At 33.0% G+C, this 27,065-nt stretch overlaps 2 protein-coding genes and 2 long non-coding RNA genes across 6 annotated transcripts in view; 1 reads left to right on the top strand and 3 right to left on the bottom strand.

Moving 5' to 3' along the window:
• LOC128201994 (uncharacterized) overlaps nucleotides 1–27,065 on the bottom strand; it is a 124,764-nt gene that overhangs the window by 74,556 nt on the left and 23,143 nt on the right. The window lies entirely within an intron of this gene.
• LOC113519594 (zinc finger FYVE domain-containing protein 26 homolog) lies at nucleotides 310–27,065 on the bottom strand. 3 transcript variants are annotated; one of them, XM_026904708.3, is made up of 17 exons: nucleotides 26,854–27,064; nucleotides 26,194–26,281; nucleotides 24,398–26,054; nucleotides 22,961–23,079; nucleotides 12,134–13,846; nucleotides 11,643–11,741; nucleotides 10,752–11,564; nucleotides 9,985–10,256; nucleotides 9,257–9,415; nucleotides 7,702–7,832; nucleotides 6,524–6,936; nucleotides 5,712–6,182; nucleotides 4,996–5,227; nucleotides 3,878–4,178; nucleotides 2,869–3,003; nucleotides 2,468–2,594; nucleotides 310–1,824 (listed from the first exon to the last, which is right to left on the bottom strand). In XM_026904708.3, exons 2-17 carry the CDS (start codon nucleotides 26,257–26,259, stop codon nucleotides 1,657–1,659), a joined length of 6,876 nt encoding a protein of 2,291 aa, XP_026760509.2. In that variant the 5' UTR covers nucleotides 26,260–26,281; nucleotides 26,854–27,064; the 3' UTR covers nucleotides 310–1,656. The 3 variants fall into 3 exon arrangements, with proteins under 3 accessions (XP_026760509.2, XP_026760510.2, XP_052756683.1); XM_026904709.3 differs by lacking the exon at nucleotides 26,854–27,064 and adding an exon at nucleotides 26,595–26,788; XM_052900723.1 differs by lacking the exons at nucleotides 310–1,824; nucleotides 2,468–2,594; nucleotides 2,869–3,003; nucleotides 4,996–5,227 and having other exon boundaries at nucleotides 4,002–4,178; nucleotides 26,854–27,065.
• Nucleotides 18,330–19,016, bottom strand: LOC128201995 (uncharacterized). Its single transcript, XR_008253556.1, has 2 exons — nucleotides 18,890–19,016; nucleotides 18,330–18,780 (listed from the first exon to the last, which is right to left on the bottom strand). It is a non-coding gene; the product is annotated as an uncharacterized LOC128201995 (long non-coding RNA).
• Nucleotides 18,716–22,401, top strand: LOC128201991 (uncharacterized). Its single transcript, XM_052900724.1, has 2 exons — nucleotides 18,716–19,744; nucleotides 20,269–22,401. The coding sequence occupies exon 2, from the start codon at nucleotides 20,274–20,276 to the stop codon at nucleotides 22,143–22,145; it is 1,872 nt and encodes a 623-aa protein (XP_052756684.1). The 5' UTR covers nucleotides 18,716–19,744; nucleotides 20,269–20,273; the 3' UTR covers nucleotides 22,146–22,401.

The raw sequence follows: 27,065 nt of genomic DNA, 5'->3' as shown, positions 1-27,065 counted from the left end.
ATTTTAGTAGCATTTTCAGCCAGCGATGGGGAGAAAGTAGTAATATATAATATTTTTTTAGAAAATACAATTTATTAAATGCCTTTACAACATTAATAGGATATTTATTTTTATACATCAATATTTTGTTATCACAATATGAGACCATTTTGTGTTTAATATGATACAGACACCAAAGGCTTTTAATATTCAATTGGATAAACTTATTAACATGCAACAATTTATTCATTATTATTTCTGATTTCATTAATATACTACTTACATTTTTTTTAAAGTATTGAAATCTTTACATAATAAAGAACAATTAACAAAACTAGAAATAAATCTTTAAAAAAACAATTATTAAATGGGTATACAACTTATAACTAGTGATATAATAACAAAAATACTTAATATTACCACTTAATTAGTACATGACGTAAAAGATTATAATTAAATTCTTTGTTCACATGTTTAACTTCCGGGTTGCCTAACTGGTTTCAGGTGCAACAGAGAACCTTGTTCATTGCCACGGTTCAATACACAATACAGTCAAGAATTAAGCTTTTATCAAGTCAAAAAGTAATCTGACAATGTCGAATTTAAATAGATGAGTAAAGCCGACATAAATACACAATAATTAACTTATGATAGTTGTTATTAAACAATAGCAAATTGTCAGGGCTCGATATGACTTAAAAGTGAAGGCGGTTGCTTGGTTAAGATTAAATTGTGTTATTGCAATTAAAATACTAAAGTGGAATAATACTGGTCTAAAAATGTATTTATTCATTATGGACATAATCTATTTTTATATCTTCCGCACACTTCACAGAGTAAAATCGAAGTCATTTGTGGTACATATAATTAAGAATCTACCCATGCTGTAGAATATATTAAAATAGAGAATTATTGGTTTAAAAAAGTATCTATCCCACACTAACAGCTGGATGTGTCCCATTAGCATAAGAGGCTCAAAATTTTTGGTTGATTTACGATGTTTCTTAGGGGAAAATGAATAAGGTCGTTATACCAATTGGTGTTTAGTGTTATAATAAACATTTTGTTTAAAATTATTATAAGCGGTATCACAAGTTAAGGCGCTTCCTTAATTAAAAGTACAAATCATCACATTTCTCTTGACCTATTTTATATAAGCACAAACGAATATTATATGCCACTGTATTTTAGGATTATTTAAATTCAATATTAACATGCTTTTGCTATTTGTTGATATAATAAAAATACAGGATAGGATAATACATGCACGTATAGAGTGAGTCACAGATACAGTCAATAATATAACATTTCGTTTCCAACATAACAAATACAGATTTCCTTTGGTAATATAAAATTAATAAAAGAGCAATTTCTTATTAATTATATAGAGAAAACAGTTGCTCTTTGAGTAAAAAAGGAACTCTTGTGCATTTTTATTTTGAATTCACCTGAATACACAAATATCACATTTCATACTTGGTACCTAATATATATATAAAAAAAAGTATTCAAAGTATTTTACCAATAATATTTATAAAATGTATAAAAATAGCAAGTCAATAATAGATGATATTTAGTGACTAGAAACTATGGTAAGACTATGAGTTTGTTATATGAGATAATTTTAGAAAAATATACAAAAACAACATTTTAGTTACTTAAAATACACTAATAGCACTACAAAACATTTTTGGAAGTAAGTCGTTTAAGACAAGCGTTTTTAACTTGGTCGTTGCCGAGTCGTTCGGCCTCCTGCAACACACGACGCAAGTCGTTGGTGCGATCGTGCCGGGCTGCCAATATGTATGCGCTACTAAGGTTGCGGCAAATCAGGTAACACGATATCTGTACAAATACAATTCAGATAAAACATTACAACCACAATAATGAGATAATTTATTTGAAAGAAAGGTTTAAGAGTGGCAGTCTTGTATGGACAGACATTGTGTAGAACAACACCCTACTAAATTAAGTGACAAAAGGTGTTGCAGGGAATTATTGGGTGTATTGGATCTTTTCACATACTCTTCAAAACAAACTTATAAAAAAAAACTTTCTGAAATATTTCTTCAAAACCTCTAATTTTATTTTGTCATTTCCATTGAAACATATATATACATATACCCATTTAAAGACGCTCACACAGACACACGCGCACGCACACACACACACACACAATCTAGTAACTATTGTTATGATATACTATAGTGTAGTTTTTTTATTTTTATTTCCTTCTAAATTTTATAATTATTCTAGCCACGACAAATTTATATCGCTAAGTCAGTGAAAACCTGTTATAGGCTTTTTATATGGATAAGTTGTTATTGTTTTAAGCTATAAATTGTAAGCTGTTGGTTTTCCAATAAATAAATAAATAAATGGGACGCAGGATCAATTCTTATTATATCAGGTTTATGGAGGAGACCTATGCTATACAAGTGGTCACGCGATCGAAGTCGCGGATAATAATCAGTATGTTACAATATACCTTGATTGAGACGCTGTGTATATCACATATGAGTAGCTCGGCTTGCTCGTCGTAGAGCTGGCCGCGCGACTCGCAACGCGCTACCACTGCGCTAACACCCGACTCCAGCACTTGGTCGCTCATCAGGCTGTATACATCATTACACTCATTAGATATTACCCTGTGTTACAATAAGCATTATAATTATCCTAAACATTGAGCAAATCTGTTCTCACTCTTTGGGCCCAGCACATCTGACAGAATTTATTATCGTAAAATTAACTATAAAACAAGTTTTAACATTTTTTATAAAGTAGTAATAAATTTATAAAGATGAGCGTACTTTTTTTTTATTTGCAAACACTTCAAATCCATCAACTACATTACAGTCAATTATGAAAATAAATATAAAAAATACATACTTTGCAGCAGTTTCTTTAGATGTACGTATACACTTTGCTAACGTTTTAACTTCCATAAATCTGTTTGCATGTACCAAATATCTTGCCACATGCGTATATATGTTCATGGAGTCCAATTTATGTTCAGTTATAATTCTGCAATAAAATTTACTGTTAATTGAAACAATCTCGTCTTGAAGACAATGGGTAACTTGAACAATGTATATTAACCCCTTAGTCATAAAAATTAAACCCTACTTTAAACCAAGTATTAGACTGTTTTGTCTATTTCAACTTGAGAGATGAGCACAAAAGAGACAAAACATTTCAATAGGTTTATGAGACGTTTGATGTTTTTATGAATAAGGGATTAGGCTTTAGGCTGGTCGATCAAATTTATTGCAAAATAATTGAAATCGGTACAGAATTGTCGATCATGTAAAAGTATAACTTCTACCACAAACTATACCAAGTTTTGCAAGAAGGAAACAAGTAGTAGTTGCAGACTTTAAATTTATTTTCTTTGACTTAAAGATTTTAAATGAAGTCAAAGAAACCCACGGAACATAATAGTTTCGTAATATGAAAATATTTTCATAGAAACAGTGAGGTTTCGCGAGTTGAGATGAACACGAGCGCAGATTGATAAGTTCGATAAAAATGAATGAAGCGGTAATACTAGTATACGAGTTATGTTAGGACAGATCATTGTTTTGAGAATACTTACAGGAAATTTCATACTGATATTTGATTTAGTATTGCTTTATCAGTTGTTTAAACCGGACAAGTCGTCTTTTGTTGTTAATATGGGGGAAAGTGAATTTCGAGTGTAAATAAATAATTATCGAAGCTAGAATAAATATTTTTTTACATATTTAGCGATTCATGTTTATGTATATTAATTTGGACTTTCAAATAATAACTTATCAACATACAATTTCATTGTATATTAATTGGAGTCTGAATATTTACAAATGAGGCTTAAAAGATTTTTTTCACAAAATATTTAACCAAAATTGTTGACTCTTACTTGAATCCCAATTCGAAACCAGCTTCGATGTTTTGTCCCGTCGCTAGTACAACAGCAACTAATCTTATTTTATCTGTATTGGACCCAAAAAGAGTCAATGGTCTAAAATCATTTGTTTCAGATTCTTTTTTCAAACTAGCAATTGGTATGACCTCGTTTAATGTTTTCTCTGTTAATCTGCCATTCTCTTCACAAGCTGCTAAATAGTCGGTCAGTTCTATTTGTCGCGTGAATGTTGTCATTAGGTTGTCTATCGTCATTTTGTTTAAATGAAATTGAATCGATTTCGGATTATTTTCCTCTGAAATGAAAATAAAGATAACATTACATAACAGTAAATAACATTAACACATACCTATCACATAAAAACAGTTGTTTTGACTGGTTTATCTATTTTTATTCACTAAATGATGTCTTATGTTGAAGGGTTAATGACCGTTTTGTGGGGAAGGAGTTATTAGCAGTGCGGCAGCTTTATTACTAACAATTTACTACTACTACTATCAGGTTAATCACCACGCAGTTCCCCTTAGAAACTACCGTGATTAATTCCTAATGAATACGTCACATTGGGCCAACTGCAGGTTGCATTCATCCTATTCATCGGTGCCCCGTCAGCGTATATTGAGAGTGCAAGCGGAGTTACTTTTTTTACTATATATTTTAAAAAGGATATAATGTTTTTGGAACCCGGAAATCCCAACCGGAAGTGTCAACTTACTTGTAAAGTGATATAAATGCAAACTACAGGCGCCATGTTATATGGTAAACTACAGTCATATATAATGATTTATTTTTATTAACTTAATTAATATAATAATGATGTAGCATCTAAACACGCGTAACCTAGACGTTGGTGATGTTAAGAACAAATTGACATTATTCAATCAGTGTGAAGTAACACGCCAAGAATCAACAACGTCTTTTAATATCAAATTTTTTATTATTTTTTTTTATTTAAACTGTACATTACACAGTGTACAGCAAACGTATAACTTAACACCGGATTGCGTTCTCTGCTCGTTAACTATTGGGCAAAGAGAGAAATATGTTATCTGTTGAGGTAACAGCCGTAACATTCGGCCCTTCGAGGTGGATATATGTTTGTGTGTACTGACTGTGCGCGGGCGCGGGCACACAGTGCGCGAGGTGCGCGAGCGCGGCGGTGAGGCGCGAGCGGCGCGCGCGCAGGGCGGCGAAGGGCGCGGGCGAGCGCGGTAGCGGCCGCGCGAACAGCAGCGCGCACGTGGCGCACGCCCGCGCGTGCTGCGCGCTGCCCACCTGCAGCGCGTACAGCGCCTCCAGCCGCCGCGACGCCTCCAGCGTGCGGCACACGTGCATTATGTACTCCTGCCACACCATGCAACAATATTCTTATTCATCCTCATCATACCAGCCTTTATTGTCCACTGTTCAACGTAAGCCTCCCCCTTAGGGGGTTTCGCCAGTAGTTGCCCCGCTTAGCGGGCAAACTGGCAACCGCAGTTAGGCTTTAAAGATATTTTAAGGGGGACGCTGCTGCCTATCCCTCACCCTCCCTTAGTCGATTCTTCCGACACCGACAGGAAAGAAAGGGGTGGCCTTTTGTATACCGGGACTACACGGCACATATTCTTGTTAAGCCGTCGTTAAAATTAGAATTTTGATAGTAAAACATTGTTTGAAAACTAACGAAGCAAAATGAAGTAGGTGCAAAATTTTTACTGGTTTTATATTCAAAGTATTCTATGATTCGCATTTTAGTTTGCTATAAGAATTATGAATGCCACTCTATAAAGACATCAATTTTAATAAAAACGAAAACAATAAAAACAATATGGAAAATTTTACTTACCGACCACATTTCTAACGTGCTATCGCTATCCGTCATGGCTTTCAACAACTCGTCTACTTTGTCCTTCTTCAAGCATTCCATATATACATATTCCGTAAACGTTTCCTTGTCGACTAGATTATCATAGCAGTATCTAATTACTTCTCCCATATCACTGTGTTTCATATAAAATGCTATATTTGCCACGTGTGATCCATAGTTACTTAAATAGTATACACATTCTTTGTAAAAGAATGGATCCAATCTTTTGTTTTTGTGGTTTGTTTTTGGCTCTGGTTGCTGATTGCTTCTCCGTAGTAAGCCTTGAGCCAAGCTCTTCTTTGGTGGTATCACAGCAGTTTGAAAATCGCTGTAATCTCCTTGTTTAATTTTTTTTACACTAGTTAACGTGTGCATTATGTTTAATGCTGGCTCTATGAGCTGTATTCGCTTTTTACTTGTGTTCATTGTTGCTAATTTCTCATTGGTGCTCTGGAACAATAAATTAAAATATTCGGTAAATATATTTCGGTAAATTGGTTCCCATTTACTAACGTAAGGATTGCTTAAAGGCATATCTATTTTTCTTTAATATCTCTCATGTACAGATATCGTTTAAATATAATTTTATTATATATAGGAAGACGTATAGACAGATATACTAAAAATGTGAATTTCGCATATCTGCACTTGTATATGCAAGAAAAAAACGGGTAGCGTAATAAAATGTGTTTTTTTTAATATTGATCGTCACACCCACAAAGCTTTTAAAGAACTAAATTTATTTTCAAAAGAGAGTAAATAAATTATAGATAAACTCTTAAAACTATTACCTTTATCGCATCAGCTTTTTGCAGTAGTTGCTGATTAACGGGATAGTTCATATTTTCAATCAGGCCAATGATTTCGTTGAGCAACGGTGAGTTGGTACGCGACCGGCCGTCCGACAGTACGCTCGACGTCGAGCTGGATCTCTGTGATGACCTCAGACTGTGCAATCTCTTGTTCACCAGTTGAGATTCCTGCGCCTCTTTTCCATATTCGCAGTCCTCCGTATCAACACTCACATTTACTGTATTCTTAAAGCATATCGCGAATTTCTCGCGCGCCTGTTTGAAACAGCCCGCCTTGAGACATGCTTTACCCCAAGCGGCTAGCACGCTGTTCCGAGGTAGACCAGATTTTGTCGCTATTTCCAAAGCTAGCTCCCATTTTTCCGCTTCCAGAAGTGAACGTACAATATGACCTAAAAATTAATATTTTTACGACGTGCAGTGGCAAAACAGCTTACGGCATATCTGATGGAAACTGGTAATCGTCGCCTATATATAATATTAACAGCTCCATCGATGCACATATTAACAATATATAAAATATTCAGTTTTTTAAATTAGTAACCCAAAATTATTCAGAAATAATAAACATATTGAAAATGTGAAAACAGACATGAAAAATAAAATGAGAATTCCTTCCTTTTGTCCTTAAATTGTGCAAATATATTAACAATTACAACTTTATTTCTTAGCGCCTCCATGGCTTAAACCAATCGTCGTGAAATTTGGTAAAGGTACAGAGTACAAATATTGTACCCCTACATACCAAAGAACGAAGATTTTATCCTAGTCAATCAATATTCCAAGACCAATTCCAAGAGGACCCAAGACTTCACGACACAGGGAATCCTAGTGTGAAGTTTTGGGAACAAATATAAAATTGAAACATATATTTTTGGATTTAATAAATATTGTTATTATATTATATATATATTATAAATATTATTATAATATAAAATCTAGGGGGTTCATCTTTTAAAAAAAATTCTTCGGATCAGATTACGAGACTACAATGTGGTCAATTTTGCCTTTGCCTTTAGTGTCAATTTGCAGGGCATCTCAATTTAATTTGTAAAACTGAGAGATTTTGAAATGTCTCAAAATTAACGAGGGCAGTGATTATGAAGTGTGCACTATGTGTATGATGTGGTGTGTGGTGGCTGGCGCGTGGTACTCACTGGGCAGCGCGGCGCGGTGCGGCGGCGCGGCGAGGTGGTGCGCCTGGTGCCGCACGAGCGTGGCCATGGCGTCCGCGTGCGCCGCGCAGCGCGCCGTGTGCGCCGCGCCCGCCTCCCACACGCGCCACGCCCTGCCACGCGTACGCTCACTTTAGCCCTCATGTCCCACTCTAACCCACCGGCCTCGGTACGCTCGGTACAAACACTACCACTGTGCTATATACACATTGTTTCTTGCGCAGTAATATTTCACCTGACCGACAGCGAATCGAGACCGGCGCTAGTGTGGTTCGAGCGTCACTCCCTCGCTTACGTTACACGAGTGTGCCGACGTCGGAAATTATTCGTTTAAATAAAATAAAACATTTAGTAACAAAGTACAACAATATTCACTAAGTTGGGACAACCTATTGTGACATTTTTTATAAATAAAGTTAGTTAACAGTCAATAAAGTATTAAAGTTAAATATTTGTTTGTTCAATATTTTTGATTGATTATTTAAAAAGTGCTCCGATAATGAGAATAAGTTACACATGAGTGCAACAATAGATTAAATCTATTACTAAATGTCTTGTACCCACTTTTTAATTTGGATTTAAAATTTTTCAAACACTTTTGATATCAAAATACAAACTTTCAGTGATAGCTTTACAAAAATTTGTTATATAATTAACATTTAGATTTTTTAAAAATATTGTATGAATAATCGATCAAAATATTGAAAATTATTTCACTATTTTCAAAAATTGATTGTTAAAAAAAATTAAATGTTACATCTACGACAAAAATAAAGTAAATCTGTTTTTCATATGCTAATTTAATTCTCAAATGTGGTAAGGGTATATTCAACTACGTTACTTCAACTTTACCGACAATAATTCTTTAGTATGTTGTTTTCTCACAAATCCAAGATTCAATTTTCATTTAAAGAATTCAACTAAAGCTGCTGGTATTTTATAAAAAGGTATTGCAATGAACATTATAAAAGTAATCAAAGCAAGGTGATCCTCGATTTATTATGTCTTAGAGATTGTTAGTTAAAACAGGTACTTTACAGGAAATGTATACCCGCCAAATAATCAGTGCTATGTAGTTCGTCAATCTTCGGTAAATGTACCTAGATTCTAAATTTAAAAATAACTTTTTTTATGCAACTTAGAATGGCAAACAAGCTGGCGGCCCACCTGATGGAAAGTGGTAACAGACTGTATTGTGATAAGTATACATCGGCTATTTTGCTATAGCAAGATATAAATTGTTTGTTTTTTATGGGTGAAAATGGAATGGTAACCCCGCCTGCACTAACGGGATATCTGGCGGAGCACCAGTGAAGGGTGATAGATGAGAATGAAAACAGGCCAGTTAGCCCATCATGATGAATTCATCAGGAATTAACCATGATAGTTTCCAGGGGGAACCGCGAGGAGGTCGACCTGGTTAGGTATATTGCTAGCAATGGGATTTTCAGTCTCCATTACTAACAATCCCTTTCCCCTCGATATAGATAGATTGACAACGTGTAACGATGATGAAGATTGAATATAATCGACTAACGCATTGTGCGACGTGCCGGCGGATGTGGCGGATGTAGCGGGCGAGCGCGAGTAGAGCTCGGCAGCGGCGAGTAGCAGCGAGCGGCGCGCGCGCACCAGCAGCCGCGCGTCGCCGCCCCACACCTCGCCGCCCAGCTCGTCGCTGCGGTCGAGGAGAAACCTGCAATTGATTATAACATGTGAGTTTATATAGAAATTAATTTAACGAATGAAGGAAATTCTTTATTGAATAAAAATACACACACGAAAAAAAAATCAGCATTAAGGAAACAATAGTTGGTCTTGTCGATAATTAGTGATCACTTCTAGGCAATTTTAGAATATATTTGCATACATATTACATTATAATATTATGGCTCGTTAGACACTTTAAAAAACTATCGATAAGATGTAAAACATGGATAATGTCGTCTTCGCAGAGTTATAATTATGTGTTACACTTCATAATTATATGTTAAATTTAATTTATATTCTGTTTTAAATCCTAAAAATAAAAATTAAAAAGTTAATTGATTTATATATATCAAAGACAAATAATAATAAAAATATCAAAACGTCAAAATAATTCTAATAATAGCGGTAGACTCGCCCTTTGCCAGGTTGGTGAATATAGTAAGGATCAGTGTGAGGTGAGAATGTCAAGTGACAATAATCGAGAAACGTCACTCGCTATACGATTAGAAATTATATCCTTGAGTATATTTATTTAATTTAATCAACCGTTATTACCTGGGATAATCTAAATTTATGGAATGCATTTTCATTATGGACAAGCAGAGAGTGACGTTTGGTGTGAATTCGTAGCCAAACTCTGCTCTAACTGCTTCATTTTTGCTTGCGCTGCTCGACAAACACCAGTCCATACAGGAGACCCCGCTGCCAGCCGAGTCGGAGTTACTGCTTATTATGAACTCTGAATCTGTGTTTGCTTTCCTGTGCATAGTCTGTGTGTAGCAGTCGTCGCATACACGGAACTTGACGCCACTTGGGTATGTGGGAACCTAAAAATGGAAGCGCATATTGTTAATGCATTTGCCATTTTGTATTTATATGAAGAAACATTCTTGATAGTCACGACCTTCGGCTTTGAAAAACCGGCTACTTAGTCTCAAAAAAACAGTCTTTAACAACGAATTAGAAATGTGTTAACCTAAGTTGCGTATTGTACTTTAAATAAAAAAAAAAAAAATCTATGACAGAATAAAAAAGTAACAGGAAACAAAGAAAAAAATAATAGAATTACAGATCTTTGTTTCTTCAAAGGCATATTATAAATGATCATGCTAATTGTTGGCTATGAAAAATAAGTAATTCAACTGTAGTATGACAGACACCGGGTATTGTGCAAGACTATGCTGCACGTAAGCTTCGTGGAGTAACTAGAAAGTGCTGCGCACAAAATTAATGTAAGTCTGGGATAAAACTTAACACAAAAGTAAGTGCAATTCAAAGTTATTGTTGTTTAGGGTAAAAAAGAAACATGACAAGTATAATACCTGCATTCTATTTCTTGAGCAAGCGTGACAAACAAGTCTACCACATCGTCTGCAATGATGTCTGCGGATGATCATAGAGAATATAGACGTGCGGCACAACATACATCTGTCGGCCGAATAATCTTCCACCCACTGCTCCTTGGTCGGGACTTGTTCTGGCATTACAAAGGGTCTAATAGCCGCCTCCAGGTTTATCGAATCAATCGATTGTAGCAAAGAATCATCCGTGGGTTTAGGCGGCACGGACCATGTGTTCCCAGGATTTTTCATATCTAACGCCTTCTCAGCGTAATATCTCAGCAACGCATCTAAGGCATTCCGAGAAATTATAACATTGTCTATTGCTTTAATATTATAATAAAGATTATCACCAGAAGGATCTTTTTTCAAGTTCGGCGAAATTTTATTTATTATATTTGTAAGTACATCCAATTTAGCGTTCATAAGAAATTGTTCAATCATGAGTAACGGCTTTTCTATCAGATCCCAGAACAGATGACGCATGTTAACATCGATTTCTTGCATTATTTGCAAGCCCACTTTAATGTTCTCATACACCTTCCAGTCAAAAGAGTTTTCTGAGATAAAATCAATGCACACTTGGAGTATTTCAATGTTTCTCACTTTAGACAATTCTTTTTGGATCAAATCCATTGCCTGATTAGTGGGAAGTCTCAACAGAAGCTCATGTACAAGAGTGGGAGTGGCCTGGTTTGTATACTCAAATAGCTGCCGCAGCAGATTCATTACAATCAAGTTCTTCATATTTTCTGATATTTCTTGCACATCTGCCCATTCCAAACAAAGTTGAAACTGCATAAGAAAAAAACAATTAATCTAGATCAAACATTAAAGAAAAGTAAAAAAAATCATCCATATTATATTCAATACCTGTTGACTCTCCAAAAGTAATTCAATAATGTTCTCTGGATTATTCAAGGACTTTTCATAAATATTATACCAATGACTTTCCCCCATAATGGACGCTATCTAAAAACATATAACCAACATTTAAAAAAACATACTTAAATTAACAAAAACTAGACATAGATTTAATAAGTTGTCGCAATTGTGCGTAAAATTTCGGTCTTAAATAGCCTAAGGTCTTTAGCTCTGTCTACGGCAAAGATTGAAGTTTTTACATAGGAAATCTAACAGCGAAATAATTACGATATTACTTGATACGATATTAGATTGAATTATCAAGAAGGTCTGGTGACAAAAAAGATATATAAAACTGTGGCAAGTGGATAGATACATGTTATGGCATCTTTATTTTACATTCGAGAGAGAGAGAGAGATTCGAATTACTTGCATTGTCAATCTGTCATCCATGTCTGTTAAAAATTCTATTGGTATTAGTAATAATTGTATTTAAATACCTGATCGTAAAGAGGTATTTTGACTATCCAATCAGTGCATTTTTTATACAATTCTTCTTCTAAACTTTCCTGGTTCGAAAGGAAACGTAAGTAGTCCAACAGCTCTAAAGCGCCTTCAGCACACCAAATGTTTAAATTATTCAAAATAAGATCAACCTTCAATTCTGGACATTTCAGGAATTGGCAATACTTCCAACTGTTACTGATTTTAGGATTTGTTGCCAGTTTAAATAAAATCAAATCTCGTAAATTGTTTAGATTGGCACTACACATTTGTTGGCGTTCTGACAGCGAGTCGATAATATTTAAGCACTTCAAAATTTTACCAGATGCTATCAATTGGGGCATATATAAGAAAAGTTTGTCTAAATCAATGGTAGTATGCAATGAAGCTAGGTATTTGTTTCCACCAAACAGAACTTTCAAGCAGTTAAATCTCTCCAGTTCCATATAATTATTCAATGCTTTTGTTCGAGCATCTATACTTTGCTGAAAGCTATTTTCAGTTGGTGCCGTGTGGATTTTTTTAATAATATGCGCAAGCACCCAGTTATGCATGATTACATATGTCAGCGATTGTGGGTCCGGCGCTCGTGGTAATGGAGCGAAGTTAGCTACAGGATCCAAAAACAAATTTTCTTCTGGATTTTTGAAATCATATACCGCTTGAAGTAAGTTGTTAAAATTAATTTCAGTCGCTTCCTTATGAGGGCCTGCTAATGTTATAGATGGACAGAAATTTAAAATTAACTTTGGTATCAGATCGATATTCAATTTTTTACATATAGGTTCCAAGTTTGTCACAGAAATATGTTTGTTATTTATCATATTTCCAAATATATCATGAAGTTGTTTTTCCAGAACAAAGAAATAAGGCTTTTCTGACGCCGTGTCGTCCGTACGATTCTCTTCTTGTTCCAATTGGAAGACTGTTTTGCAATACATATAACACATTCTCAGATATGGAGTTCGAGTTTTTTTGTTGCCATGTCGTGAAACTTCTCCAACATTGCATATATCTTTATCGGACGCCGCGACGACGTTCATGTAAATTTGATGATATTTCTGCAACAAATTTTGATCCAAGGTCTTTTCTTCTACCGAGTTTACAATATCAATCAAATCATCACAAGACTGTCTCAAATCTCTAGAGAGTTGATTCAACTTGCAAAACTCTTTATGCTTAATAGGAATACGGCAGTCTGTAATCAGGCCACAAATATTATCTACAAAATTAAATGCTTTCTCCATATTTCCGAATACTTCAAATGTAACACTGGCTATATCTTCAACAAAACGAATATAATTGGTTTTCTTGACTGCAGCTATATCAGTGCAGCTCCTGACTTCAGCTAACTTTCTTTCCACGACATTTATTAAGCCGTAAGTAATTTCTCTGTTGAGTCCACTACTGAGCAGTATATCAACTGCATTAATGAAAGGTGCATTTTGATGATTGTATAACTGGAGATGTGGATGCCTTGATGACAAATCTATCACATCAAACGAATTAGGTGCTCTATTAGATGCTAGAAATCCTTCAACAAGACCCATGACTTCAGTAGAGACCACCGACAACGTTGAAAGCTCTTTTGTGGCATAACGAGTGTCGTCTCTATAATATATAATATTTTTTATTTTAGCCACCAGGTGTCGCAACTGTTCAGTAAATGTAACTTCTGTTGCAATTTCAGAATCAGCCAGATCGAACATCTGAAATATGAGAAAAAAAATAGAACTCAAGAGAATCGAATAAGACAATGCTATACTTCTATTAGTAGTGTGACGGTCTCGTCCTCAGGTGTCAAGTTTTTTGAGGCAACATTCGTTTTATATGAAGGTCTCTGTCGTGGTTTACTGGAAACGGCTTTAAGTGACATCCGAAACACATATATATGACATTTATTTTTGAATTATGTAAATATGAAATAAAATTTTAAAAATTATTATTTAACGATTTTAAATTAGAGGTTTACGTTATAGTTCGATATTGCAGCATAAGCTAATGAAAATTAAAGATAATAAAGCACTGTAATCCATTAAATAAGTTTGTATTTCTATTTATAAATCTATTATTTGTGTAATTTTTTTTTACTATTATTTCTATTGCGAGTTCGAATATATCGCAATAGAAGTAATTGCAAAAATATTTTTATTTGTTAAGGGGTCCAAAGGGGTACTCAAAATTTTATATCATATGAAAAGGTTTCATTTGTACATTTTAAAACATCAAAATTATCATAAAGCATCATAGAAAAAAATTAAAATAAAATTATTCTCGATAAGCGAAAAATCTAAAATATTAACACTTTATAAATGTATATATAATAAAACGGCACTTCTAATATGCCACGTTTTTTTTTTTAGAAATTATCAAGAATCCTCCAATAACAGACAGTTCACAACAAACGGTCCATGTTTTTAATTAAAATTATAGCCGAAATAAGAAATTACGAATTGCATTATTAATAATAATAATAATAACTATTAGCTGTCTATTTCGTATAAAAAATTCAATAAAGGTTATTTTATCTTATCCTTGGCAGGGGAATTAAATTTGCACCTAATAGGTTTTATTAAAAATACAATATTACGAAACTTGACACGTGGTAACTGCCAAGCGGCCGGCTAGACAAAATCTTTTAAAAATAAAAACGGTTACTGAAATATTGTTTATTTAATGCAATGTTTATTCGCTATTTAAGATTTAATTTGGTTTGGCCATTATTAATACAGAACATGGGTGTTTGTGATATTACAAATACAACTAATATTTCCCATGAAGATTACATCGACAATGTAATAGATGAGATGATAAACGATGAGGATTATGAGATGATTGGCAATGATAAAGCTAAATATTTGACTAAGAAAGATAAGAATAAATTTAATGAAATTAATAAGTGCGTAGTAGGGTTATCAGTTGTTTTAGTTAAATGCAGTTGAGATGTTGTCGGTCATGTCTTTATCCAGATAAGTAGCCCTAATTATTTAAATAGCTCTGTCTGTGACTTCGAGCGTATGGAATTGGTATATTTAAGTACTTATATAGAGATAAAAAGTATTACTGTAGTCATACTAAAGAGAGTTTCTACAAAAGTTATCTAATTAGATACACCTTAGTTCTCAGAAATGCAACGTATGTGGGGTATCATGGGCGTCACAGTATACTCTGTGATGTCCACATGGCATTCATGTTTATAGGCGACGGTCACCGCTTTTCATCAAAGGCCGATAACCTGTTTGCCATCTTAAGTTGAATAAAAAAACTTTGTATAATAGTAGGAAAACTATATTGTTGTAAGTTTCCAGACATGCACTAAGAACCACTGAATACGTGTAATGCAAAAGTTTGTACATAGAATGCCATAAAAGAGACACGACCATCTCTTTTTGAAGTCCCGATGATAATATAATAAAAATTTCAGATTAGCGATAAGGGAATACGAGAAAACTAAATCAACAAATATAAAGGATTGGACTGAAAATACAGAACCAGTATTAACAGTCACTGGATACAATGACGGAACAGATAAACTACAAGTGAGTTTATATGATAGCTATAACAATCTTCTAGTTCATAAGTGAAGACAATGTGTTTTTAATATGCACAACATATTAAAAACGTGCATGTGTGAGAAAATATACACGTATAACAAAGATCTTTTATAGAAATTAAAAAGAAAAAGGTGTAAAACGTTCATATCACAAAATATTCTGGGTCTTCATTAAACTTGGACTTTAAATCTTAATTATTAAATGAATAGCAATAACTAAAATCCAAGCCGAAGGCACGAGTAATAAGACATATGACAATAGATCCAAATTACAACAATGGATCCACACAGTAATTTTTATCACTATGTACATGTTAATGACCCAAGAGCAAATATTGTAAATAAACAATACATTGAGTTGATTAAAACTAGGTAACCGAGATAAATAGCTACAAAGTGTATTTACATCTTGAATCTATTTGTCAAAGGGGACTTTGGATTTGAGACTCCATTTGATTGTATATACTTAGAAAATGGAATCTTTAAGTAATTACGATTTCAGATCACTAAACAACGAAAACGTAAAAGGGAAACTAGGGAAAATAATTACGCTGGATATAATTATGATCTTCTATTTAAAGAATATTTCGTCGAAGCATTCGACGAAGTGGATAATTCGAAATTCATCGAGGGTAATTTATAAATTTTATATTAGTATCTCTCTAACAGATAAATACTTGAGTGCGTACTGAAAAGATTGCAATCTTTCCTATTTCGTTTAGAATGTCCAAATCCTTCGTAACTATAACATTATTTGTGTATCTGTGATCCAAAAGTGGGCACGGTACCATTCTGTGGATATGGTATCATTCTGAGTTTACCTTGTTGTATACCTATCTTATAACATCCTGAGGATATAAAGGGGTGATGACACATTGTATTCTTAGCTGGTTAATAAACTTAATTTATAAGCTTATTTTTATTAATATTTTATTTGGTACTTAACACTTTATTTTTATTTATTTTATAAATTTCATCAACTTTCATCACTCATGATGCATGATTGATAGCTACTTGATGCTGATTGATATTCTCTCTCAGCCAAACATGGAATAAGTGGTGATTTTTAGAGTTTTTATTAAGATTACTATTATTTATTTATTTATAATAGTGAACCAAATGAATGGATGGATGACCTAGTCTAATCGTAGACCCTGTAAATTAAAACAGATAAATCAAAGGGAGGCCTGCTGCAATTTCTATATAAGACATTTAGTTTTAATACTAAATTTGAAAACTGTACTGACGAAGAATTAAATCAAATTGGCTTAAGAGCCGTATGCTGTTTATTACACGAATATAGAAGAAATAAAATGCCAAGTCTTCAATTAGCCCGTTTATGGAGAATCATCAAGATATGGGCTTTAGTGTACTTGGCTATAGCGATTCCATTATGGTGTACGAGAGGTAGATATCGCACTTTCTTGAGAATAAATGTGCTTGGTCATGTAGATAGATTATATTAAATTCGATACCTACCTTTCAAAGTTATCTCAACTTATTACAATGAATATTTATTTATATAAAAAAGAAAATATTAATTGACCAAAAAACTTTAGTCAATTTAAATTTTCAAATAACTGTTTATCTATACTTCTATACTAATATTAGTAATAGTAAACATTTAATATTTGTTTGTAATGGATAAACTCAAAATCCACTTAACTGATTCTAAAAATCTATATACCTATTGAAAACTACTTTATCAGCCAGTATCACATTATATATTTTAATTTCGTAAACAGGATCGCTCGTCATCTATACTAAAAATTATTTACCTACATTTAGAATAGTTGATAAGCTTAAAAAGTAATCTCTTTATCAATAAGCAAATTACGAATTTGATCCGCAAAAAAACCCGTCTTAATAAAAAATGTTGCAGGCGTTCATACGCTACAGTAAACGTTTACCATCAGACAAGCTGTATGCTTGTTTGCTCTCTTCGTGGTAAAAAAAAATGAATACAATTCTTTTTCACATTCACTCAGGTTGGTGCTGTTGCTGTTTGGTATGCAAATTTTTTAAACCAAGACAAACCATAGATAAAGCTAAGAGATATTTTATAACGAATCCACCAGGTGTACTAAAAATTCAAACAAACAAAGAAATTCTTTATGAGCCAACTGACAACGAAAGAGACAGTTATGAAGAATTTGAGCATCTAATACGAACTATATAGTTTATTTTTTTCTATAAAAACAGCGATTATATTACAAAATATTAATGAGACTAACACGGGGGTTATAGTTTAATTAAATAAGAATGTTCAAAGTTGATTCAGAATTAGCCAAGATATTATATGTTATATACAAACAAACAAATATATATTGCTCCTAAAAAAAAGCCATTTCAATCGTAACTGAACCGATACAAGACGTGGAGTCTTCATTCATAGACACCAAATGATGTAAATATTACATGATTAATTACAGATACATTTCGAAGCAAAACCTATAATATTATGTAAACAGTAGTTTTTAGCTCCTCAAAAAAGAGGCTGCTTCTACAGATGGGCAAAGCACCGGGTTTAAACCCGGTGCTTTGGTAAAAACCCAATAAACACCCATAAACTCCCATAATCACCCAAAAAAATAGGTTTTTACGTATTTTTTTGAAAATATGTAAGTAATACCAATAAATTATTTTTATAAATTGTATTGATCAATTCTACAATATTAAATAAAACGTTAACTAATAATATTTCAGGAAATTTTAAAAATCTATATATAATAAAATGAAAGTAATTAATTTTCAGTGTTTTCATGTTGCAGTTGATCAACATGTTGGCCTTTTGCTTCCCGTAGATACTTTAAAATTTCTTCATAACACCTCGTTCGCACACATGGCCGTATATATTTAAATTCTTGAGCCACTAACAGTCCGAAATACTCATTTCTTTTATCCTCTTCTCCATAAATTAAGCATTTAGAACAGTTTGTTTCTTCTTTCAGTAAATTTTCTTTTACTTTATCCTCGTTTTTTTCTTTGTTGCGACGACGCTGGGTAAATCATCTGGACACTGGGTCTCACTATCGCCAAATATATTTGGAGATCGGCTTCGGCTACGGCTTGGCAGACATTTTTTTCTTTCTACAATTTTAAATTAAATTTATTAGAATAAATGCTTCGAACACACGCGATCTAAGTACCTTTTGTGTTTATTATACCTTACCTACCTAGGTATAAAAAGAGTACTTACGTAGATTTTCTTTTATTAACTGTTTTATACGAAGATCTTGATCTCTCAAATTAGCATCCATTTTACTTCCAGTGATTATCAACTAAATTAATAATCCACAAAGTATTAAATAACGTTTTTATGAAATATTTAGCACAAAAACAATACCCTTTAAATATCGATCGTCAGTAACTGTGGCTGACTTACCTATATTCTAGCAAGCAGGACTGCCAGATGTGAAGGGGAAATCCCCAATAAATTGTTGCATGTGACTGATGATGTGAGCATGTTCGTTTCATAATAAAAATGTTGCCAGGTAACCAAAAAGTCGTATGTTTTTGTGCGAATTACGATCATAATCTTTACGATCGTACATTAAAAAATAGACAAATAATAGTATGAGTACGATTTAAATCGTATATCTGTCAACCCTGCTAGCAAGACAGCGACAAAATCACGTTGCATAACAATGTAGCCCAAGCTTATATCTTATGAAATATACGGAAGAGATACGGACTTAGAAAAAACAGAAATGTTGTTCTTTGTGGAAGTCATTGATGAAATTCTATGTATTTTAGCCCGCAAACTTTCTTCAAACAAAAACAGCGCCATCTAGTATCGAGTTCTGTAATTATCTCTTTGTTTATGGATTTGAAGTAAGACCGCCACGCATGCAATACATTATGACTGGGGATTCCCCTATTCGTCGACGCTGAATATGAGGCGACGACAATCACTGTCAAACGTGTTCACTATTACTCTGACTCTGGTAACGTGACTTCCTGGTAACGTGTTAGGTAGGAAAAGCAGTAAAAAAGTGCATATTAAGGGAGCAGATTTGAAATAATATTTATACTTAACAAGAAATAATTAAAGGTAAGTGGATTTTTGAATGATACAATTATATCATGATCACTTAACAATTTTAACTTAAAATTAGATGTATTATTACAAGCTTTTATTTAGCTTGCGTTATGTAAATAAAAGTATGTAGGTATGTTCGTATGTTGATGCAATTATCCTCAATCCTCAACCGACTGGGATAAAATTTTCCATACACGTTTATTTTGGATGATAGTGCATAGTTAGCTGAGAGTCGTCATTGGATAATAATGGTGGATAGCCTAAGATGTGTACTAGATATTTATTTTTAACATAATATGCGTAAGTACCTAATCGAATTAAAGAAGTTGCTGAGAAAAATACAGAACAATACGATAATAAACTAGCGTCTGCGTTTAATCCTCCGAGGAGATGTAATTTTACAAAGGTTTTTTGTATTTATTTTATTATTTTTTTAATAAATTTATTGTAAATAACAAGAAATAATCATTGTAAAAAAATAGGCACTCTATTGTTGAATTTTCGTCAGACCAACTAATCATCGTTCATTTTTTTAGGTTCAATGGGGAGACCTAAAGATTTACGCATATGGGAGCACTACCGTACTTTACCAAACAAGTCTGTTTCTTGCAAGCTTTGTAATAAGGTCTACAAATTCAGTAATGCTGCCAAAATGCTTCAACATCTTATCACTTGTCCAAAATCTCCAGAAACATTAAAAGACTCTATGAAACTTATAAAAGATAGCTCGTCCAAAACCAAAATGTCTGGACTGTCAGAGATAGAGACAAATGATTCTTTTATAAGCCCCTCGTCGTCTGCTAACACTACAATAAATGCTGAGTTTCAAGACACCGATGATCATATAAAAACAGAATTAGCGAGAGCTATATTTGTAACAGGGACGCCATTATCGATGGTGCAACATCCTTTATGGATACAATTTTTCGAAAAATTGCAACCAAAATTTAAAATACCTTCACGTAAAGCTTTAGCGACAAAATACTTAGATAAAATATATAGAGAAATGCGTTTTGAGTTAAATGAGGAACTAAATGCTTGTAGTTACTTACACCTTCAGTGCGATGGCTGGTCTAATTTAAGAAATGAAGGAATAATAAACTTTCTTATATCAAAACCTCAACCTGCATACGTTAAAAGTTTGAATACAGAAAGTAATCCTCACACTAGTGAATACCTTAGCCAAGAAGTTGAAAAAGTAATGAAAGTGTATGGAGCAAATAAGTTTCTTGTACTTATTGGCGATAACGCTAGAAATATACAAAAGGCATTCGAATTAACAAAACTCAAATATCCACATGTTGTTCCTCTCGGTTGCTGTGCACATATCCTTAACTTGTTGTGCCAAGATATTGTAAAGATACAAGAAGTAACTGTGTTTATTATGCAAGCCATAAATATAATAAAAACTGTTAAAAGGAGTCAACGATTAAGTTCCTTGTTGATAAAATCAAGGCAGGGTGAAGATTCTACACAAACACTAAAATTGCCTTGTGCTACAAGATGGGGAAGTCATGTTACTTCGTTAAAAAGTTTGAAAGCAAATAAGATAGCTTTGCAAATATTAACAGTTAGAGAAGATGTGGTAATTTCAAGAGATATTAAAGATTTAATTCTAAGTGATGATTTCTGGACGAAGACAGGGGAATGTATAAGTATTTTGGAACCAGTCACTGAAAGCATATTTTACTTAGAGAGCGACCAGAATCGTTTGCATCGCACATACATTACATTTAGAGATGTACAAGCTAAGATACGTTTTGCATTAAATGAGATTTCGACATTGAGCGAAGAAAGCAAACAGCAGATTCTAACATCAGTATCTTCAAGATGCAATATGGCAATGAGGCCAATACATTTTGCAGCATATATTCTAGACCCCAGGACTCTAGGAGTCGAACTTACTCAAGAGGAAGAACTTAAGGGTATGGAGTTTATCTACAATTTAAGCCAACACTTAAGTTTGTCAAATGTAATGGCAGATTTGGCGTGTTATAAAGCTAAAGAAAACTTTTGGGCCAGAGGATTTGTATGGAGCTCATTAGATAGCATTGAGCCCCTAATATGGTGGAAAGGTATTTGTGGTTCCACTGAGTTAAGCAAAGTAGCGATTCGTATTCTATCAGCTCCCTGTACTTCGGCAGCCACTGAGCGTTCCTTTAGTATCCAAGGCTACATACATAATAACAAAAGAAATCGACTTACAACTGAAAGAACTGAAAAAATTTCATTCATTTGTTATAACTGGAATCTTAAACATAAAGCTGAATGCGAGGACATTCAGTTTAATGAAGAAAATACCTTAGAAGCTTTCATTGAGCAAGTAAATGAACATAACAGTTTAGACGAAATAGAGCCTATCGAACCTATACAATTCATCGCTTGTAATAACTCTGAATCTGACAGTGATTGACTGTAGTTTTACATTTTACTTTCATCTCTTTCTTAATAAACTCAAAATCAAATTAAAAGTTTTTTATTCTGTAGGCTGCATAATAATATTGTCTATGTCCAGTATAGTGGACGTCTTGCGGCTGAGATGACGATGATGAAGTACAAAATCATAAACACCCAAAAATTTGGGTGTTTATGGGGTTTAAACCCAATAAACCCAAAACACCCGGTTTTTACCCACCAGACTTTAAACCCACCCAGGTGGATTGCCCATCTCTAGCTGCTTCGATAGTCTGACATTTAAAATGGGACCAACGTTATCGATTGTATAAAGAACTGTGATAAGATTGTGTCCAAAAAAAAATAGAAACAACTTCAATTGTGGCAAAACTAGTTATTTAATATAAAAACTAAACTATTGATCTGAATTTTTATAAAAATTTTATGGGACCAATCTATAAGTATATAAGTGTATCGCTTTATAACTAACAAACATACAAAAAATACAACCAAATTGAGAACTACCCTTTTGAAGTTGGCTACATATTGCTACAAATTCAAAAGGAAAAAAAAATCAGATAAACAGAAAACCTCCTTTCTTTTTCCCTCAAAACAAGTGTATGGCAACAAGTCATGATATCAACTATATTTGCAATAATGAAAACTTTGACACATATATGAAAATATATCAACGTTATATGAATTAGAAAATTAAAATAGTAATAATTATAATTAATAATTTGTAATTAAAAAAGTAGTTCTACAGAGTTTACATGTACAGAGTATGTCCCAATCAAACAGAAACAATGACTTTAATAATACTAATATACATACCTCAAGAATCTGGTTAGCTTTGGAAAAGTCATTGTTGTAAAGTGCAAGTGCTACCAAGCAGTTTGGTTTAGCCAACATAATGGAGATGAAATCAATCCCGCTTCCTTTGCCCGACAAAGCTGTAACAATATAGTAAAAAACAATTTCTAAATAAATAAGTGATTTACTGCTTGTCCATTACATATTTAGTTACAGATTTTTTTAAATATTAGTATTTCAAAATAACAGGAAATAAATTAAAAGAAGTAATTATGGTAAATATTTTTGGAATATCATAGTCTAACACAAAATGAAAAATTGATCACTCATAATTATTTCATCTGTCAGTCTGTTACATATCACAGGTTTTAAATAGAGCAGCTCAAATGCTTAAGTAAATTTTTAAGCAGGTTGAAACATGAAAAAATCCTAACCTTCATCTATATCTATACTTATAATAAATCTGTACAGAGGTCAATTCTGTACATGAAATATATTTCCAAAATAACTATCAGGAGGTGATTAGTGATCGTTACTGATGCCAAAAATGCAATTAGTTAAATTTTTGTCTGTTTGTATGTTCGTTATAAAAACAAAAACTACTTGATAGATTTTAACGAAACTTGGTACAATTATTCTTCATACTCTTGGGCAGGTTATAGTATACTATTTATTACGCCACGATCAATAGGAGCAGAGCAATGAAGGAAAATGTTGGGAAAACGGGAGAAGTTACTCCATTTTTAAGCTTCTTTCAAATGTAGAAGCCACTTTTTAAAATGTAAAAATGTCCACCCATGCCAAGCCGGGGCAGGCAGCTAGTAGGTTTTTTACACATTTGACCGTATATGCAAAATAGCATATGCAGAAAATGCAGTCCTACTTTACATTGTTCACTACACTACACTGTTCACATTTAAGGGATGCCTATCTTCATTAATATTATAAATGGGAGTAATTCCTTGTTATTTTTTAGTGCTTTTATTGGGTCAACTGATTGTCATAAAATTTTATATATGCATATTATTTGACAAGGGGAATAATGGTCATGTTCCCATAACATAACATAATGGTAATTTCCCAGGGGGAGACTTTGTACAAAAGTCGATTGCTTGGGTACCTCTATCCCATTCGTGTTTCAACCGTGAAGCAGTTGTGTTTGCATGGCTGTATTTCGGTTTGAAGAGTGGGATATGGCGTGAATTTACTGGGTACAGAGGAATAACATCTGAATCCTCAGGAATGGCAACGCATGGGGGTATCATGGGCGAAACAGTATACTCTGTTATGTCCATGGTACTGCTCATGTCTATAGGCGACGGTTACCACTTTCCATCAGGTGGGCCGTCAGTTTGTTTGCCGTTCTAAGTAACAATAAAAAAAAAAATGTGAACAATGCCATAGGCACAAGTTACAAATATGACAATGTCAGAAAGTTACAAAAATGTCAGAATTTACCTTCACCATTAGCAGAAATTGTGGAAGCAAGCATGATTTGATCCTTATCATGCTTTGGATTTGTGTGCCTTCTTCTGCATTTCGGCTTCTTTCTCAAAACTTTCACATCAAGTTCTTTATCATCTTCTTCACTGCTCTCATCCACCTCCACATAGTCCAAACAGAGCTTCAACTGTACTGGACTTGTATCTGGAGAGAGTGTTGAGACCAGTTGCAGTTTCCATATTGAATGATTAACTACTTTCACTAAATGTTTCAGTCTTGTAGTAATGTTCTGATCAATCTCATGAACATTTACATTCTCCTCTAATTTTTCCAAACATATTTTGAGAGTGTTCAAAACAATTTGTGTTGTCAATGAATTGCACATAAATCCTGAATTATTGGTGTCTATGCTCTGAGGAAGCTGGGTTTGTTTCTTAGAATAAAAATAAGAGCATTCAGAATGGGTCCCGCATGGATAATCTTGGTTATATTCATTGCAAGCAAAATATTCATACCTTAAGAACAAACAAGAAAAAATATTTTCAATTACTTCAATACAGCAATGCAGTGGTTGTATTGATAAAACAAGACGTTTAATTTCATCTAAAGAAGATGTAATATCTTGTGCTTCTTCTGTTTGTTCAGATGAATTTAAAATACAGTCAATAATCTTTGTTATTGCACAATAACTATTATAGGTAACAATGTCCCAATTAGTATTATACTCTTCTTGTGCCTCAGAGTTGATTTTAGAATTCAAACTCATTAATTCTTTGACAAAATCATTGTTCATATTTAAAAGTCTTGAAACTTTATATCTATCTATTTTAGAAAGCCTGCACACTTGGGATATCACAGCTAAAGCACTCTGTGTCAATACTTGACTAAATATTGATGTTGTCATAATTTTACTGTTGTTCTCTATGCAAAATTTTATTATTGTCAATTCTCTTTTTACTTCAGTAATATAAAACTGTAGTTGATCATCGGTAGTTGTGTATGTATCAAGTATAGAAAATATGTTAGTCAATTGATGAACTAGAGAGGGCAAATCATAAGTTTCTGCACTATTTGTTAGATCAATAAGTACCATGATAAGTATTTGTTTTGTAAAGTTATTTATCTTAAATGTCACAGTTTTCATGTCATGCAATTGATGTTTGTAAACTTGGGCTGCTTTCAACAACCAATGTATTTTATCTTCATAACATAATTCCAACATATATTCTGGTGTCAATTTAAACTCCTTGTGTGGTTCATTTTTCTGCATATTATCTGAAGCTAAATGTAAAAGTTCAGGCTTTTCATAAGGTATGAGACTTATTAGAATTTGTTTCCTAAACTGCCGATATGAGTCTGCTGTGAGTGGCATCAGTATCTCTTGAGTAAACTGAGGCAAGAACTTACTATCCCATCTCATTACTGATATCATTGTCATTAGTTTATCTGAACACTGGTTTTCTATAAATTCATTTCTCAACATTTCTAAATATATTGGTTGTATTTTGTCTAGGTTAATGGCATTGTGATGGTGTTCTTGTATAAAATGTATAAGAGACAGAGTTGTAACAGGATTATTCTTTATGTTATTTTTCAGAAACTGAAAAACATTATCTGAAAATTCTTTAGGCTGTTTAGATTCCTCGACATCATAGTAGAAAAGCAAGATTTCCTGAAAGTAACAACATATAAGATAATAATATATCAGTAAAGACAGACAGCAAGAGATCAAAGTTACTATTTGTTTTAATAATTTAAAAAATATAGAAAATATTGGTGTGTATTCAAAAGTTCATATTTTTAAAACCTACCTCAAATATCTCATCTGTAAGGTCATCTAGTAGTCGCAACATATACTTCAGTTCCTCTTCTGTCATTTTGCTGTTTTTAAATGTGTCCCTGAAATTATATTTTCATAGATAAACAAAGCCTGTCCACTGATTTATTTCAATATTGTTGTGTACTAAAGTGGGTAATTTATAAAATATCAGTCTATAGATATCATCCACCAGAGTAATTCAGTACCTCAAAAATACATATTTTAGTAACAATAGAATAAATATATTACATTTTTTTTATAATAAATTCGTCTTGTGCAGTAAGATTTACCTGTATGTATCAGTTGTAAAAACTAACCTCAGGACTTTATTAATAAAATATCACTAAACACTACTATCAAAATACTAAGCAATTTATCAGTGTTGTTGCTCACCTTCTAGGTCATATGTCATTGACTCTCAAGAATTTTATTGCATTATTTGTTACTATTAAGAACTTTTATAAAAATATTTTATAATACAAAAATACCATGTTTTATACACCGTCAATTTATTGTTGGAATTAATACCAAATACAATGCTGGAAATATCATTATTTATTACAAAAAACAAATCAGTGCAAGCATCACTTTCTTACAATAATATCTACGTAACTATTGGATAAATAAAAGAAATTTTAAAATTGAAACCTACCTCCCTAATAGGCAATAAAAATGTCTGGCACTGTTATTGTAATTAAACAGAACAATAACATTTTTTACGTTTAACACGACATTTTCGTCCAAAAAATTAATTGTATATGAAAACAAATTTTAATAGTTAAAGTAATAAAGTATCCTTTTCTTAATACCTAGGATCAAAATCAACAAAGAAAACAAGGTTTATTTTTACCACAGATTAGAGAC

The sequence above is a fragment of the Galleria mellonella genome, unplaced genomic scaffold (assembly GCF_026898425.1).
Source record: "Galleria mellonella isolate WM207_F2 unplaced genomic scaffold, CSIRO_AGI_GalMel_v1 utg65, whole genome shotgun sequence".
NCBI classification, from domain to species: Eukaryota; Metazoa; Arthropoda; class Insecta; order Lepidoptera; family Pyralidae; genus Galleria; species Galleria mellonella.
This window is presented reverse-complemented; position numbering and strand designations above follow the sequence as displayed.

What these genes read in the sequence shown, in the direction of transcription:
- LOC128201991 (XM_052900724.1), top strand. Translation starts at nt 20,274, where the DNA reads ATGGGGAGACCTAAAGATTTACGCATATGGGAGCACTACCGTACTTTA.
- LOC113519594 (XM_026904708.3), bottom strand. Translation starts at nt 26,259, where the DNA reads ATGACAGAAGAGGAACTGAAGTATATGTTGCGACTACTAGATGACCTT. An exon ending in AAGCTAACCAGATTCTTGAG is followed by an intron (nt 13,847 to 22,960) that starts GTATGTATATTA and finishes CTCATATTTCAG; the next exon opens with ATGTTCGATCTGGCTGATTC. An exon ending in AAATACCTCTTTACGATCAG is followed by an intron (nt 11,742 to 12,133) that starts GTATTTAAATAC and finishes ATATGTTTTTAG; the next exon opens with ATAGCGTCCATTATGGGGGA.